At 38.9% G+C, this 16,292-nt stretch overlaps 1 protein-coding gene across 5 annotated transcripts in view; it reads right to left on the reverse strand.

Annotated features, from left to right (window-relative positions):
* The window catches only part of GDAP2 (ganglioside induced differentiation associated protein 2), a 114,931-nt gene that overhangs the window by 37,477 nt on the left and 61,162 nt on the right, over positions 1–16,292 (reverse strand). For all 5 annotated transcript variants that reach the window (XR_005032478.2, XM_036924453.2, XM_057500593.1 and 2 more), the window contains exons 9-10: positions 15,775–15,851; positions 14,916–14,992 (exon numbers count right to left, since the gene is read on the reverse strand). Coding sequence is in view for 4 of the 5 variants with exons in the window: in XM_036924453.2 (XP_036780348.1) it covers positions 14,916–14,992; positions 15,775–15,851 (154 nt within the window). In the remaining variant the exon portion in view is untranslated. The remainder of the gene's footprint in view (positions 1–14,915; positions 14,993–15,774; positions 15,852–16,292) is intronic.

Here is a 16,292-nt window from a genome sequence, read left to right on the forward strand (position 1 = left end):
GGAACTGGTGTATGTGGAACTGGTGTTTTATTTTATTGATGGAAAAATTGTTAGAACTAATGAACTGTATTTCATTGGTTATAAATAAATCTGTCTGAGTTGGGTGAATATCAGACAAGATTTTCCAGAGTTTGATCTTTTAAAAAGATTTTACTCCTATCAGGAACTTCAGGCCATTATATTTATTTATTGGTTTATGATTCCCTCAACCACTGACATAAATTAAAATATAGTACTATTTTAATGTGTCTTGGACATTTGGTGAAACTTTGTTTTATTTATCTAGTAGCCAAAATACAGGCAAAATTCACCATTCACAGGTCTTCCTGTGTTTTGTCTTTGAAGATGTGTGGGTGTGCATACTTAATATAGTCTAATTTATCTCTAAAACATAGAACCAAGGCTATAGATACTGTCCCCTCACTCTTAGCTAGTGTTGCCCATGGATAGTTAAGAATCTTCGCATGAAATTCATCAAATTACCTCAGAAGAATTATAGCTTTTGCTACCAATTAATCTTCCTTTTTATAAAGCTCTTATTCATATTCCTATATTACTTGAAAGCCAAAAACTATTCATTTAAGTTTATTTTTTTTCTATCCAGATTTCTAGATTACTTTAATTTAAATCTTAGTTTTAGAAAATATGGTCTTCAATTTCCCAAAAAAGAACCCCATATTATTTTATCAGTGCACTATTAGACTCAGCTATTAATTTTTTAGAATTTCATATAAATGTTTATAGTTGAAATTTTCCTGTATTATTCTTTCCTTATACTGTTTTAATCTATTTAATAATCATGGTTATAGAATGAGTTGAGCAAGTTTCTGCATATTATGTTTCTCACTTATCTCTTAAGGTAAAATATATTTCTAACCCTTGGAATTTTACTGACCATTTGTATCTTGACATTTTTGTGTAGCAAGTTATTTACATATATTTCAAATTTAAATACTTGTCTCTTATTCTTGTTATCTTGAGGACTTCAGAAATTTAGATAACATATCCCTCAATGAAGAGTTGATGTTGGTGTTTTCACTTGTGACCATTTGGGTGGTTAAATGTTTAAGGTAGTTGCCCCCAGTGAGTAGAATATCCCTGAACCACAGTTAACAGTTAAATGGCCAAATTTGCTGATCCTGTCCTCATGGAAACTCTATTAACAAGTGCCATGTATCACTCCTTTCCAGGGGCTTTTATTGCCTGATTATATTCACCAGAGAGAAGAAATTAGGGAATGGGCAAGCTGACAAATGTGCAGCTTTATCGTGTGTTTTTCACAAATTTGCAGCTGTTTGACATCAGTTTCATGCCTCATCTGGTACTGGGCCTATGCTGTTCTTCCTGGGAATTTTCCATTATAAGCTTAATTCAGAACTTTCTTCTTTCCCAGAGACATGTGACCTACCTCTCATTTTCTCTATTGGTTTATCCTGATTTTATTTTTGTGTGTGTATTCCATATCTGCCTACATGACTTAAGTTTTAATATAAAGCACATGAAAGTTTGCAGTAAATTTGCTTATAGGATTAATGTTTTTCTGAGACTGATCATTAAAATGCAAAAATGAGAGTGTTGATGGATCCCTAGATTACTAAATACACTTAATTTTAGTATGTATTTTGATTTTTTCAATTCTCTGTAGTTCATCTATATTTCTTTGAGAATTTTAGTTGGAAAACAGTATGGAAATCTGACATCTGTAAGTATGGAAAACTTACATAATTTTTCACTCTAACTGGCAAGATCAGAAATGCCATGAAAAGTACACTGTCGCACAGGATATTTTCTACTTCAGCTGGTTTCTGAACTCATGCAGACACACAGTCATATGTATATATACATAAAACTTACATCTCAAAAGCTGAATCGTAAAAAAGGTGAGAATGTGTTCCATTCCGTTATCCTCAAGGCTTCATCCGTGTGTTCAAAAGTTAATTGATCTATTCATTTGGAGATGGAAACACCTGCACCATCTGGATACACCTCCTGAATGTTTTGGGTGCACTACTGTGATCTTTGGGGGCCACTCTGCTGTTACTCCAGGAATACACATGAGGCCAGCTTCTAGGCCTTTCACCAAGGTGCCAGAAGGGCCAGCCATCCCATGTCCATGTGTTGAAGTGTCCAGGGCCACATCCACTCAACATTATCTCCACAGCTCAATGCAGATGGGGCTGGTAGCAGGATGTTGCTCTGCTAGCCATATCCTGGGTTCAATAACTCCTCTTTGGTTTGTACATACAGTTGTATAGGTGAGGCAGCAATGTGTGTTAGCATAGCCACAGGGCTCAAGGCTCCCTTTTGGGGCTTTTCATTCAAATGCCATAGCACTGTCCATAGCAAACTGACCAGCCCCATAAACTATTGGTGTCCGACCTCAGGCCAGATTTCAACAAACCTTTGTAGATCTTTACCATTTCTGTTCTGGTGGGATTGTATGGTATATGAAACTTCCATTTATTCCTAATTTCTACAAGCATTCTTGTAATGCATGACCACTAAGTGGGAGCCTTCATCACTCTCAATCACCTGCAGTCAGCCGTACGCTGCAGAGATGCTCTAGGCCCCTTTGGTGGTTTGCCAATGTGCATGACATGCAAGAAAAGCAACCAGTAGTCCAGTAGCTGTGCCACACAAGTCATGGCATACTGATATCCTTCTGATATGGGCAAAGGCCCAACAGAGTATATCTGTCACCTGACAAGGGGCATTGGCCCAGCCCCCCTTTACTCTTGTCCCATGTTGCTGAGGGACTCAGTGTAAGTCCTCTTAGAGCACACAAGGCACTCCTTCCTGGCTCTGCTCATTTCTTCAAAGGCCAACTGCAAGCCCCACCAATGGGCTACAGCTCACATGGTCTTTTACCATGCATGAAACAAAAGCAGGCTTCCCTTCTAGCCAACACAATGTGTCTGCTTCATCATTCCCTGGGAATGCCAAAGGCAAATGGCCAGTCACATGATATACGGTCATAGTCTTAGTCTGACCAGAGAACCATAGGTCTTACCAAAACTCTTGCCCCCAAAGGGGCTGGTGACCAACTTCCAGTAATCATGGTACCAGGTTGGTAGCCACAAGGCAAAGCCCCAAAAGACAGCCCAGCCGTCAGTGCAGACAACTATAGGGGAGGGCTCCTGGGGGATCACAAGCCATACTGTCCACAACTCAGCCCATTGACTGTTCTTCCCCTGTCCATCCTCCATCCATACTGTCAGTTTTAGGATGGAAAGCCACAGCCCTTCACTTCAGAGGCAGCTCATGAGTGGAGCTGTCTGTATACCAAGCATCTTCAGGTATAGGGGGATTTCCCTCTTCATAAGGACTCTCAATTACGAATGGCTCAAAAGTAAGTTCTTTCTGCTTGCCACTGGTATACATCACTGGCCCCAAAAAGCATTGGAGTTCTCCACTTAAGGGGCTATAGAGAAGGCACCATGCTACTGTAAGTATGCACCCCATTTGGCCAGTGTAGGCATCTGTGTCATGCAACTCCGTGGCCTTTGGGTCCAGCCTCGCACTCAACCCAGGATGGGATAAGTGATTATAACCTTAGTTGGAGCTGTTCTGGCAATGGGCTCCATAACCACCAAGGCATGGTACACAGCAGCCAGTTGCTTTCCTATCAAGGTGTACCGGACGTGTGCTCCTTTCCACAGTTGTTACCAGAATCCAGTAGTATGTCTACTGAAGCTGCTGCCAAAGGCCTCATCCATAACCATCTTCTGTTACATGAACATCTACCTCAGAGGGTGTTGATGAGGCCATTACTCTCAATGCCTGTGTGGCCTTGACTGCTCGCTTAGCAGCAGTAAAAGCAGTTGCACATGTGTCATCCCAGTCCCACCTGATGCCCTTTCATAACAACCAGTATAAGGGCTTCAGAATTTGTGCCAAGTGCATGATAAATATTCTCCAGTAGCCCAAAAGACCCCAAAACTCTTGTAATACTGCTATAGTGGTAGGGGTGGGGAAAGCCTGGACCTTGTCTATGAGTGCTTCTGGGATAACTTTAGTTTTACCTGACCAGACAACCCCCAAAACTTTACTGAAACAACCAGATTCCTGAACCTTGGTGCTGTTCACAGTGCATCCTTTCTCCTGTAGATGTTACAACAGTCTAGGAAATGCCCCTTTTAAATCTTCAAGAGAATCAGACATGAGCATAATATCATCAATGTTGTGATACAGCCAAACCGCTGGCAGTTTCTTCCATGTGGCCACGTCCTGGGCTACAAGTCCATGACAGATGGTGGGGCTGTGGAGGTGTCCCTTCATGTGGTCCTTTGCAGATCTCCTTTCTGTCATAGCCCAGACTTCTTTCCAGGCTCTTGTTTCAACCTCCCACAGATCTGCTTTCAATTGATTTGAATGCTTATACATTTATTCTCAAGTTTAACTTCCTTCAAATAAATTTTTCTAAGTATCATCTGTCTTACATCTTTATCCTTCAAATTTTTGCATTTGTCTATTTTCAAACACTGACTTCTTCCTTGTTCCTTGGTAGTGATGGAGACTTCCCTGGGTTTGTAGCCTCCAAGCCAGACATTTTATCTGCAACAAACTATAGAATTCCCGGAGACCAAACACTGACTTCTTTCTTGTTCCTTTGTAGTGATGGAGTCTTCGCTGGGGATGGAGACTTCCCTGGGTTTGCAGCCTCCAAGCCAGACATTTTCTCTGCCACAAACTCCAGAATTCCCAGAGACAATTACAGGGGCGCCATCTGTGCGGTGGGCGCGGGCAGAGCCAGGCGGCGGAGAGGGCGGGCTAGCCGGGCGTGGGGAGCCGTCGGAGGCCGCTTGCTGCAGGGACGCCACCCTTGCTGTGCTCTCGCCGCCTGAAGCAGGCCTTCAGGGAACCTCGGCGGCGGCGGCGCGGGGGGCGAGGCGGGCCGCCGCTTACTGGGGAAGGAGGCGCGGGCGTCTGAGAGAGGCCAGGCGGGAAGGCCTTCCCTAGGGCACCCCCAGAAGGCCGCTCGTCCCGGCGGCCCCAGCCGACCGCTCCCGCTGCCTCCCCGGCCCAGAAGGTCCCCGAGTTCACACCGAACGCATGCCCAGGCGCCGGAGGCTCGGCGGACAGCGTGCCCTCAGGGTAGCGAGGGCGGGAAGGTGCGTGCGTGAGCGCGCGCGTGAGCAGAGAGGATTTCTAGACTTTTAATCATCCTGAAGTCTCTGCTTAAAATCAGTCACAGTTTTTGTAGTCTCTACTAAGATAAAGATTCAAGGCTCCAAGTAACAAATAATTATAATAAAAGGACATTATATGTGATGCCTAACATGGTTTTCTTTGAGGGCTAATTTTCTTAGCACCTTTAATGTTGATCTGAATGAGGAAAATGGGAACGGGTTTAGTCAGTAGATGGCAAAGGGCTGGGCAGCATTTTTAGAGCTCTAAAAATCTCAAATTTAATGAAACCCAGATTGGTTAGAGAAATATTCCATTACAAGAAGGATGACATTTAAGACAAACATTAAACACAAAGCAGAGATGCAATATGGATAAGGCCAGTATGACTCAGTGTGCAGCTATAAACAGTGACAAAGGGGAAGCTAAGAGGTAACAGCTGAAAGATTACTATCAAACAGGCTATTTCAGGGGCAGTCCTTGGCATTAACATGATTGGATGAACACGGATTAGGATCCAACTGCTACCAGAGCAAAGGAGGGCACTAAGAAAACACAGTATCTTTCCAGTTGTTACCTGGTTTGGACCTTACAATATATCTCATCATCTTATATGAAATGATGCATATCCAGATCACCATGCAAGTACATACCAAAACTAAATGCAGGGTTGTTATTGGTACCAATCACATCATTAGTGATGAGAATTAATGTGATACTGATTAATAACACAAAACAAATGACGACAGATAGAAACGTATTCATGATATAATTTGCATCAGATGAGTTTTTTCTCCTCTGTGCATGTGTGTGTGTGTGTCTATGTGTATTTATATCATTATTTCTGCTCTTACCAGATTGCTTCTGGTGCTCTTTCTATCTACTCTACCCCCTCCTCAGGGCAATTAAGATACCCATTTTCAGCTTCAAAATACCCATCTTTAACCTAAACTTTTTTTATTATAAAAAAGGCCACAAGACAGAAAAATGTAGAAAACAAATTCTCTTCAAAACCATGAGATCCACTTTGAGATATTTACCTCCAGTTTTTACCTTTACTCTTAAACTGACTTGTCCCAATCTCCCTAAAAAAAAATTAAGATCAGTGTATATACAAATTAACATATCATTCTTTCTCTTATAAACATTTCTCTATAGTACTTTCCTCTATAAGCATATATAAGCATAATTTTTAAGGTCACAGAATAGTCAATTTATGGATGTGCCATAATTACCTATTAGAAATTTTAATATAATTTTGTGAGTAACATACCAGGTCCAGTGCTATCACAATTTTGTTACACAAACATCAGTGACCAGGAGTATAAGAGCTTAGCTAGAAGCAGTTACCTATTTTGGAACAATTGTGTTTTATCTTAAAATTATAATTTTTATACTTTTAAAGTACATAATATTTTACTATGATTAAGAATTATTAAAGTGATTCTCCTCTGCAGTCAGTTTCTAAAAAAAATGATGTTCTAGGAGGATCTATATATTATCCTGTGGATTCAACTGTCCCTTGCCTGAGTATTCATGTTGGGCAGTTTCAGGGTATACAGCTACTTCCATACTTTGGATTATTTCCTTAGTACAAGTTCTCAGGAATGGAATTACTAGGTTAATAGGTCTGATCATTTTTATAGTTTCATCTTTGATGACAATGATTAGTATTTAAAAGTTGTGGCTTATATTGAAGATGAAAAAGGTATCTTATTTTCACTCACTTTTTATTTATTTATTTATTTTTATTTTGGTATCATTAATCTACAATTACATGAGGAACATTATGTTTATTAGACTCCCCCCATCACCAAGTCCCCCCCACATACCCCATTACAATCACTGTTCATCAGTTTAGTAAGATGCTGCAGAATCACTACTTCTCTGTGTTGCACAGCCCTCACCGTGCCCCACACACACATTATACATGCTAATCATAATGCCCCCTTTCTTCCCCCCAATCCTTCTCTTCCCACCCATCCTCCCCAGTCCCTTTTCATATGGTAACTGTTAGTCCATTCATGGGTTCTGTGAGTCTGCTGCTTTTTTGTTCCTTCAGTTTTTTTCTTTGTTATTATACTCCACAGATGAGTGAAATCATTTGGTACTTGTCTTTCTCCGCCTGGCTTATTTCACTGAGCATAATACCCTCTAGCTCCATCCATGTTGTTACAAATGGTAGGATTTGTTTTCTTCTTATGGCTGAATAATATTCCATTGTGTATATGTACCACATCTTCTTTATCCATTCATCTACAGATGGACACTTAGGTTGCTTCCAGTTCTTGGTTATTGTAAATAGTGCTGTGATAAACATAGGGGTGCATATGTCTTTTTCAAACTGGGCTCCTGAATTCTTAGGGTAAATTCCTAGGAGTGGAATTCCTGGGTCAAATGGTACTTTTTGAGTTTTTTGAGGAACCTCTATACTGCTTTCCACAATGGTTGAACTAGTTTACATTTCCAGCAGCAGTGTAGGAGTGTTCCCCTTTCTCCATATCCTCACCAACATTTGTTGTTGTTTGTCTTTTGGATGGTGGCGATCCTTACTGGTGTGAGGTGCTTGCCCTCTATACCCATTTTTGTAGTAGAGCTTGGATAACTGGCCTTATCCATATTGTATCTCTGCTTTGTGTTTAATGTTTGTCTTAAATGTCATCCTTCTTGTAATGGAATATTTCTCTAACCAATCTGGGTTTCATTAAATTTGAGATTTTTAGAGCTCTAAAAATGCTGCCCAGCCCTTTGCCATCTACTGACTAAACCCGTTCCCATTTTCCTCATTCAGATCAACATTAAAGATGTTAAGAAAATTAGCACTCAAAGAAAACCATGTTAGGCATCACATATAATGTCCTTTTATAATAATGGACATATCTCATAATGTTCCTCATGTAATTCACCTTCAAAATACTTGTGGTATGAATTTCCATTTCTGTGATGACTAGTGATGTGGAGCATCAATTCTTGTGTCTATTGGCCATGTGAATTTCTTCTTTGGAGAACTGTCTGTTCAGTTCCTTTGACCATTTTTTAAATGAATTATTTTCTTTTTGTTTGTTGAGGTGTGTGAGTTCTTCATATATTTTGGATGTCAACCCTTTATCGGATCTAATATTTATGAATATATTCTCCCATACTGTAGGATGCCTTTTGTTCTATTGGTGGTGTTTTTGCTGTACAGAAGCTTTTCAGCTTGATATAGACCCACTTATTCATTTTTGCTTTTGTTTCCCTTGCCCGGGGAGATATGTTCATGAAGAAGTTGCTCATGTTTACGTCCAAGAGATTTTTGTCTATGTTTCTTTCTAAGAGTTTTATGGTTTCATGTCTTACATTGAGGTCTTTGATCAATTTTGAATTTCCTTTTGTATATGGGGTTAGACAATGATTTAGTTTCATTCTCTTACATGTAGCTGTCCAGTTTTTGCCAACACCAGCTGTTGAAGAGGCTGTCATTTCCCCATTGTATGTCCATGGCTCCTTTATCGAATATTAATTGACCATATATGTTTGGGTTAACATCTGGACTCTCTATTCTGTTCCACTGGTCTGTGGATCTGTTCTTGGGCTACTACCAAATTGTCTTAATTACTGTGGTTTTGTAGTAGAGCTTGGAGTTGGGAAGTGAGATCCCCCCTGCTTTATTCTTCCTTCTCAGGATTGCTTTGGCTATTTGGGGTCTTTTGTGGTTCCATATAAATTTTAAAACTATTTGTTGCAGTTCATTGAAGAATGCTGTTGGTATTCTGATAGGGATAGCATTGAATCTGTAGACTGCTTTAGGCAGGATGGCCATTTTGACAATATTAATTCTTCCTAGCCAAGAGCATGGGATGAGTTTCCATTTGTTAGTGTCCTCTTTAATTTCTCTTAAGAGAGTGTTGAGGTTTTCAGGTTACAGGTCTTTCACTTCCTTGGTTAGGTTTATTCCTAGGTATTTTATTCTTTTTGATGCAATTGTTTATAGAATTGTTTTCCTGATTTCTCTTTCTGCTAGTTCATCGTTAGTGTATAGGGAAGCAACAGATTTCTGTGTATTAATTTTGTATCCTGCAACTTTCCTGAATTCATATATTTTTTTTAGTAGTTTTGGAGTTGAGTATTTATTTATGTATTTATGTATTTATTTATTTATTTATTATTTTTTATTCATTTATGTATTTTTTTGTAGATAATCATTTTTTATTGAAGGGTAGTTGACACAGTATTACATTAGTTTCAGGTGTACAACACAGTGATTCAACATTTATATACATGATAATTCTAGGTACCAGCTATCACCATACCAAGTTTACAATATTTTGACTATATTCCTTATGCTATACATTACATCCCAGTTACTTATTTATTTCACAATTGGAAGTGTGTACTTTTTTTTTGTTGTTGTTGTTGTTGTGAGGGCATCTCTCATATTTGTTGATCAAATGGTTGTTAACAACAATAAAATTCTGTATAGGGGAGTCAATGTTCAATGCACAATCATTAATTCACCCCAATCCTAATTTTCGTCAGTCTCCAATTTTATGAAGCATAACAAACAAGTTCTTACATGGAGAACAAATTCTTACATAGTGAATAAGTTACATGGTGAACAGTACAAGGGCAGTCATCACAGAAATTTTCGGTTTTGCTCATGCATTATGAACTATAAACAATCAGTTCAAATATGAATATTCATTTGATTTTTATACTTGATTTATATGTGGATACCACATTTCTCTCTTATTTATTATTATTTTTAATAAAATGCTGAAGTGGTAGGTAGACACAAGATAAAGGTAGAAAACATAGTTTAGTGTTGTAAGAGAGCAAATGTAGATGATCAAGTGTGTGCCTGTAGACTATGTGTTAATCCAAGCTAGACAAGGGCAATAAAACATCCACGTATGCAGAAGATTTCTCTCAGAACAGGGGGGTGAGGTTCTAAGCCTCACCTCTGTTTATCCCCAATTTCTCACCTGATGACCCCCCTGCGACTGTGCCTGTCTTAGGTTGTTCCTCCCTTGAGGAATCTTAAGTCTTTAGGGTTTTTTATGTACAATATCATGTCATCTGCAAATAGTGACAGTTTGACTTCTTCTTTACCAATCTGGATGCTTTGTATTTCTTTGTTTTGTCTGATTGCTGTGGCTAGGACCTCCAGTACAATGTTGAATAACAGTGGGGAGAGTAGACATCCCTGTCCTGTTCCTGATCTTAGGTGAAAAGCTTTCAGCTTTGTTAAGTATGATGTTGGCTGTGGGTCTGTCACATATGGCCTTTCTTATGTTGAGGTACTTGCCCTCTATATCCATTTTGTTGAGAGTTTTTATCATGAATGGATGTTGAATTTTGTCCAATGCTTTTTCAGCATCTCTGGAGGTTTTTTGTCCTCCTGTTTGTTGATGTGGTGGTTTTTGTCCTTCATGTGGTTTTTATCCTTCTGTTTGTTGATGTGGTGGATGATGTTGATGGATTTTCAAATGTTGCACCATCCTTGCATCCCTGAGATGAATTCCACTTGATCATGGTGTATGATCCCGTTGATATACTTTTGAATTCAGTTTACTAATATTTTGTTGAGTATTTTTGCATGTATGTTCATCAGGGATATTGGTCTGTAATTTTCTTTTTTTTGTGGGGTCTTTGCCTGGTTTTGGTATCAGAGTGATGCTGGCTTCATAGAATGAGTTTTGAAGTATTCCTTCCTCTTCTATTTTTTGGAAAACTTTAAGGAGAATGGGTATTATGTTTTCTCTATATGTCTGATAAAATTTAGGGGTGAATCAATCTGGCCTGGGGGTTTTGTTCTTGGGTAGATTTTTGATTATCAATTCAATTTCATTACTGGTAATTGGTTTGTTTAGATTTTCTGTTTCTTCCTTGGTCAGTCTTGGAAGGTTGTATTTTTATAGGACGTTGTCCAGTTCTTCTAGGTTTTCCAGCTTGTTAGCATATAGATTTTCATAGTATTCTCTAATAATTCTTTGTATTTCTGTGGTGTGATTTCATTTGTGATTCTGTTGTAGTGTGTAGATTCCCTTTTTATCTTAATAAGTTTGGCTAGGGGCTTATCTACTTTATTTTCTCAAAGAACTAGCTCTTGGTTCCATTGATTTTTTCTATTGTTTGATTCTTCTCAATTTTATTTATTTCTTCTCTGATCTTTATTATGTCCCTCCTTCTGCTGACTTTGGGCCTCATTTGTTCTTCTTTTTCCAATTTCAATAATTGTGACTTTAGATGATTCATTTGGGATTGTTCTTCATTCTTTAAATATGCCTGGATTGCTATATACTTTCCTCTTAGAACCGCCTTTGCTGCGTCCCACCGAAGTTCGGGCTTTGTGTTGTTGTTGTCATTTGTCTCCATATATTGCTTGATCTCTATTTTAATTTGGTCATTGATCCATTGATTATTTAGGAGCATGTTGTTTAGCCTCCATGTGTTTGTGAGCCTTTTTGTTTTCTTTGTACAGTTTATTTCTAGTTTTATACCTTTGTGGTCTGAGAAGTTGGTTGGTAGAATGTCAGTCTTTTTGAATTTACTGAGGCTCTTTTTGTGGCCTAGTATGTGGTCTATTCTGGAGAATGTTACATGTGCACTTGAGAAGAATGTGTATCCTGCTGCTTTTAGGTGTAGAGTTCTATAGATGTCTATTAGGTCCATCTATTCTGGTGTGTTGTTCAGTGCCTCTATGTCCTTACTTATTTTCTGTCTGGTGGATCTGTCCTTTGGAGTGTGTGTTGTGTTGAAGTCTCCTAGAACGAATGCATTGCATTCTATTTCCTCCTTTAATTCTGTTAGTATTTCTTTCACATATGTTGGTGCTCCTGTATTGGGTACATATATATTTATAATAGTTATATTCTGTTGTTGGACAGACCCCTTTATTATTATGTAATGTCCTTCTTTATCTCGTTAGTTTCTTTGTTTTGAAGTCCATTTTGTCTGATACAAGTACTGCATCACTGGCTTTTTTCTCCCTATTGTTTGCATTAAGTATCTTTTTCTGTCCCTTCACTTTCAGTCTGTGTATGTCTTTGGGTTTGAAGTGTGTCTCTTGTAAGCAGCATATAGATGGGTCTTGTTTTTTTATCCATTCTATTACTCTGTGTCTTTTGATTGGTGCATTCAGTCCACTTACATTGAGGGTGATTATTGAAAGATATGTACTTACTGCCATTGGAGTCTTTAGATTCGTGGTTACCAAAGGTTCAAGGGTAGCTTCTTTACTATCTAACCGTCTAACTTAACTCATTTATTAAGCTATTATAAACACAGTCTGATGATTCTTTATTTCTCTCTCTTCTTATTCTTCCTCCTCCATTCTTTATATGTTATGTGTTTTATTCTGTACTCTTTTGTTTCTTTTGACTGCTTTTGTAAATAGTTGATTTTATTTTCTGCCTTTTGTTAGTTTTGGTTGCTCTGCTTTCTTTGGTGTGATTTTATTTTCTCTGGTGACATGTATTTAGCCTTGGGAGTGCTTCCATCTAGAGCAATCCCTTTAAAATACCCTGTAGAGGTAGTTTGTGGGAGGCAAATTCCCTCAACTTTTGCTTGTCTGGGAACTGTTTAATCCCTCCTTCATATTTAAATGATAATCGTGCTGGATACAGTATTCTTGGTTCATGTCTCTTCTGTTTCATTGCATTAACTATATCTTGCCATTCTCTTCTGGCCTGTAAGGTTTCTGCTGAGAAGTCTGATGACAGCCTGATGGGTTTTCCTTTGTAGGTGACCTTTTTCTCTCTCTGGCTGCCTTTAATACTCTGTTCTTGTCTTTGATCTTTGCCATTTTAATTATTAAATGTTTGTGGTTGTCCTCCTTGGGTCCCTTGTGTTGGGAGATCTGTGGGCTTCCATGGTCTGAGATACTATTTCGTCCCCCAGTTTGGGGAAGTTTTCAGCAATTATTTCTTCAAAGACTTTCTATCCCTTTTTCTCTCTCTTCTTCTTCTGGTACCCCTATAATGAAAATATTGTTCCATTTGGATTGGTCACACAGTTCTCTTAATATTCTTTCATTCCTGGAGATTCTTTTATCTCTCTCTGCCTCAGCTTCTCTGTATTCCTGTTCTGTGCTTTTTATTCCATTAACAGTCTCTTGCACCTCATCCAGTCTGCTCTTAAGTCCTTCCAGAGATTGTTTTATTTCTGTATTCTCCCTCCTAACTTGATCCTTTAGCTCTTGCATATTTCTCTGCAGGTCCATCAGCATGGTTATGACCTTTATTTTGAATTATTTTCCATGATGATTGGTTATATCTGTCTCCCCAGGCCCTCTCTCGGGGGTTGTCTGGATAATTCTGGACTGGAAAAAATTCTTCTGCCTTTTCATGGTGATAGAGGTAGTTGTAGGCAGGTGACGCCTATGTCAGCTGGGAGAACAAAGTCCCTTCCTGCTTGCTGGTTGCCCTGCCCCTCTCCACTGCCTGTGTCTGTTACCCGCACACCGGGAGCAGCCCTTGGGGTACCCAGAGTCCTGCGGGGAGAGGCAGGAGTGCTGGGTATGCTCCCTGTGAGAATGGCACCCGTTTGCGCCCTGGCCCGGCTTCCTCTGCCTGCGCCGGGCAGCTGCGCACCGTGACGGCCCCTGGGTCTGGCCCAGGCAGCTGAGCGCTGGTATGAGACTCTGGGCGGCAGCTATGGGAGCAGTTGCTCTCCGGCTGCTTGGCTGCTGTGGCAGGGCCGCACCGGAGGGGGAATGAATGGCAAGCTGTTTATTGCCATGAGGGGCTTCAGAGCTGCCCTGCCTCCCAGGGGGCTGGGGTGACCAAAGCTCCTCAGAATTCCCAGACTGCTGGGCTAAGTGTGCCGGGATGATTCCATCCAGCTGTGAAGTCCCTGTCCCTTTAAGACTTTCAAAAAAACATTCGCTTTTCTTTTGTCATAGGGGAGCTGGGACCCGCTCACAGGTTTTACTTTCCATTTCCCTAATGTCCAGCACACCTTGCAATGTGTGTTTGCACTCTCGGTGCGGATTACTAGGGTTGGGTATATAGCAGTTCTGGGCTCCCGCTCCCTCCATGTTCTGACTCCTTTCCTCCCACTGGTGGGCTGGGGTGAGGGGCGCTCGGGTCCCACCGGGCTGCGGCTTGTATCTTACCCTTTTGTGAGGCGCTGTGTTCTTGCAGGTATGGATGTAGCCTGGCTGTTGTGCTGTATCTTCTGGTCTCTCTTTTAGGCGTAGTTGTATTTGTTGTAGTTTCAAAAATATATATGGTTTTGGGAGGAGATTTCTGCTGCCCTACTCATGCTGCCATCTTTCCTTTATCTCCCACTCACTTTTTTTTTTGAGCTACTAAACAGACTGTACATTTTTATTTTTATTTACCAATGATACCATTCTTTTTTTATGAATCATCTGTTTCTGTTCTCTGCTTCCAAATGAAAGGATTATGGAATTATGACATCTTGGGTTAATTACATCTCTGGTTTCTTCTCTTCAGATAGATACTCCAGTTTATCTTTTTTCAAGAAAGGCAGAATTTGTTTGTTAGTACAATACAGAATGAGTCCAAAAAAAAACTTGCCAGTTATGTCACATCGTAAACAAAGCAGCTGAGTTGTTGGAGGTCATATTAATGCCTTCCAGTACTTGTTTCTCCTATGTGGCAAACCAGACTACTGACTTAATGAAATGATACATGCTGGCTAGAAGACCCTGGGCTGCTACTACTCTGCTGGGCGCACACAGCGCTGCCTCATCTGATATTCTAAGTCCTGATTCCCAATTCTTATCGTAATTATTTTTTAACTCAACACTATTTGTAAAACAAAGGCTTTTAATAGCTTACCTTGTCCATATCTATTAATGTTACAGGAATGTTTCTTCCAACGACCACCATCACTGTTCGACCATAGTTATCAACACCTGCAAAGAGGAAATGGAATCAGCACCCAGAAACTTTATTCCAAGAGTTTTATTTGTCCTGAATCCTGACCTTACAAATTTTTTTTGTATTTTTTAATCCGTTACAAATGTAGAAGACTGAAAACCAGGAAAATAAGTTTTTCAAAGTTAATCTTCATATTTCTTGTTCTTTTAAAAACAATACTTTTATTTATTTATTTTTAGCTTCATTTAGTTTTGAGGACTGCCTTTATTTTAAAGATAAGGTCTCTTACAGGTTTTATATCAAGGACAGGCAAAGGTAAGCTTGTAGGGCAAAGATCTTTTTATAAATAGCTTTTTGTTTAAGCTCACTATAACTTTCAATAACATTAGTGATTCATGAAAAATTAAATGAAACTCAAATTTGAAAATTAGTAAGTACTGTCTAGAAAAGAAATACAATGAAGAAAAAGTGGGTACATGACAGTTTTCATTGTCTTTATTATATATTTATTTAAGGTTTGAATTCTGTATAGCAAGTAGATGGTAATTTTAAAAGCAGAAAAAAACTTTTAAAAGATAAGAAAAAGGACATTAAAGAAATGAAATTGGCCGATGTAGAACTACAAGTTGAAAATTTTATAGGTTTTGAGATGTTATTTTTAAGATCTTGATGATGAGCAAAAACTATCTTCATTAGTATAAAAACATTTTACTCATAGATAAAATCGATAAAATCAGAGAATAATGGGATCTCTAATAGCATGCTAGGTAGATTCCTTAATTAGTAAAAGAATAAGTTACCATATCTTGAAGCTCACCTGTTTGGTATAAGGCTTTTAGAGAAGCAATATCAGATAGATCCTCAGATCTTGCTTGACATAACCAGCGATTATAACTAGAGAAATAAAGAATGTAATTATTATAATAAACTCTTATAAATTAAATTTACAAATGGGATCTTTTTTTTCCTTGTTCCTAAGGAATCATATATTATTATAATGAGGAAAGAGTTAGAAGCTGTTATACTATGCAGAATCTCCATGTGTTAGTGATAAACAGAAATGAGTTATTAAGCAAAGGTACTCATAATACATTATTTAAAAAATCTTTTATGATCAAATGAAGACTACTTATAAAAATGGCTAAGATACCAAGTACTCAAATTAACATTGTTTTTAAATACTATCTCCTCTTTTATTAAAAAATACAAATAGAGAAAGCCTAAAGCAATAGCACTTCTCCAAAACAGATGTTCACTAATTCAATGAACTTGTTGAGTGCTTACTACATGATAGGTATTGAAGATTTTATAGTGAACAGACATGGTCAGTGACCT

The sequence above is a fragment of the Manis pentadactyla genome, chromosome 4, assembly GCF_030020395.1.
Source record: "Manis pentadactyla isolate mManPen7 chromosome 4, mManPen7.hap1, whole genome shotgun sequence".
Taxonomy (NCBI): Eukaryota; Metazoa; Chordata; class Mammalia; order Pholidota; family Manidae; genus Manis; species Manis pentadactyla.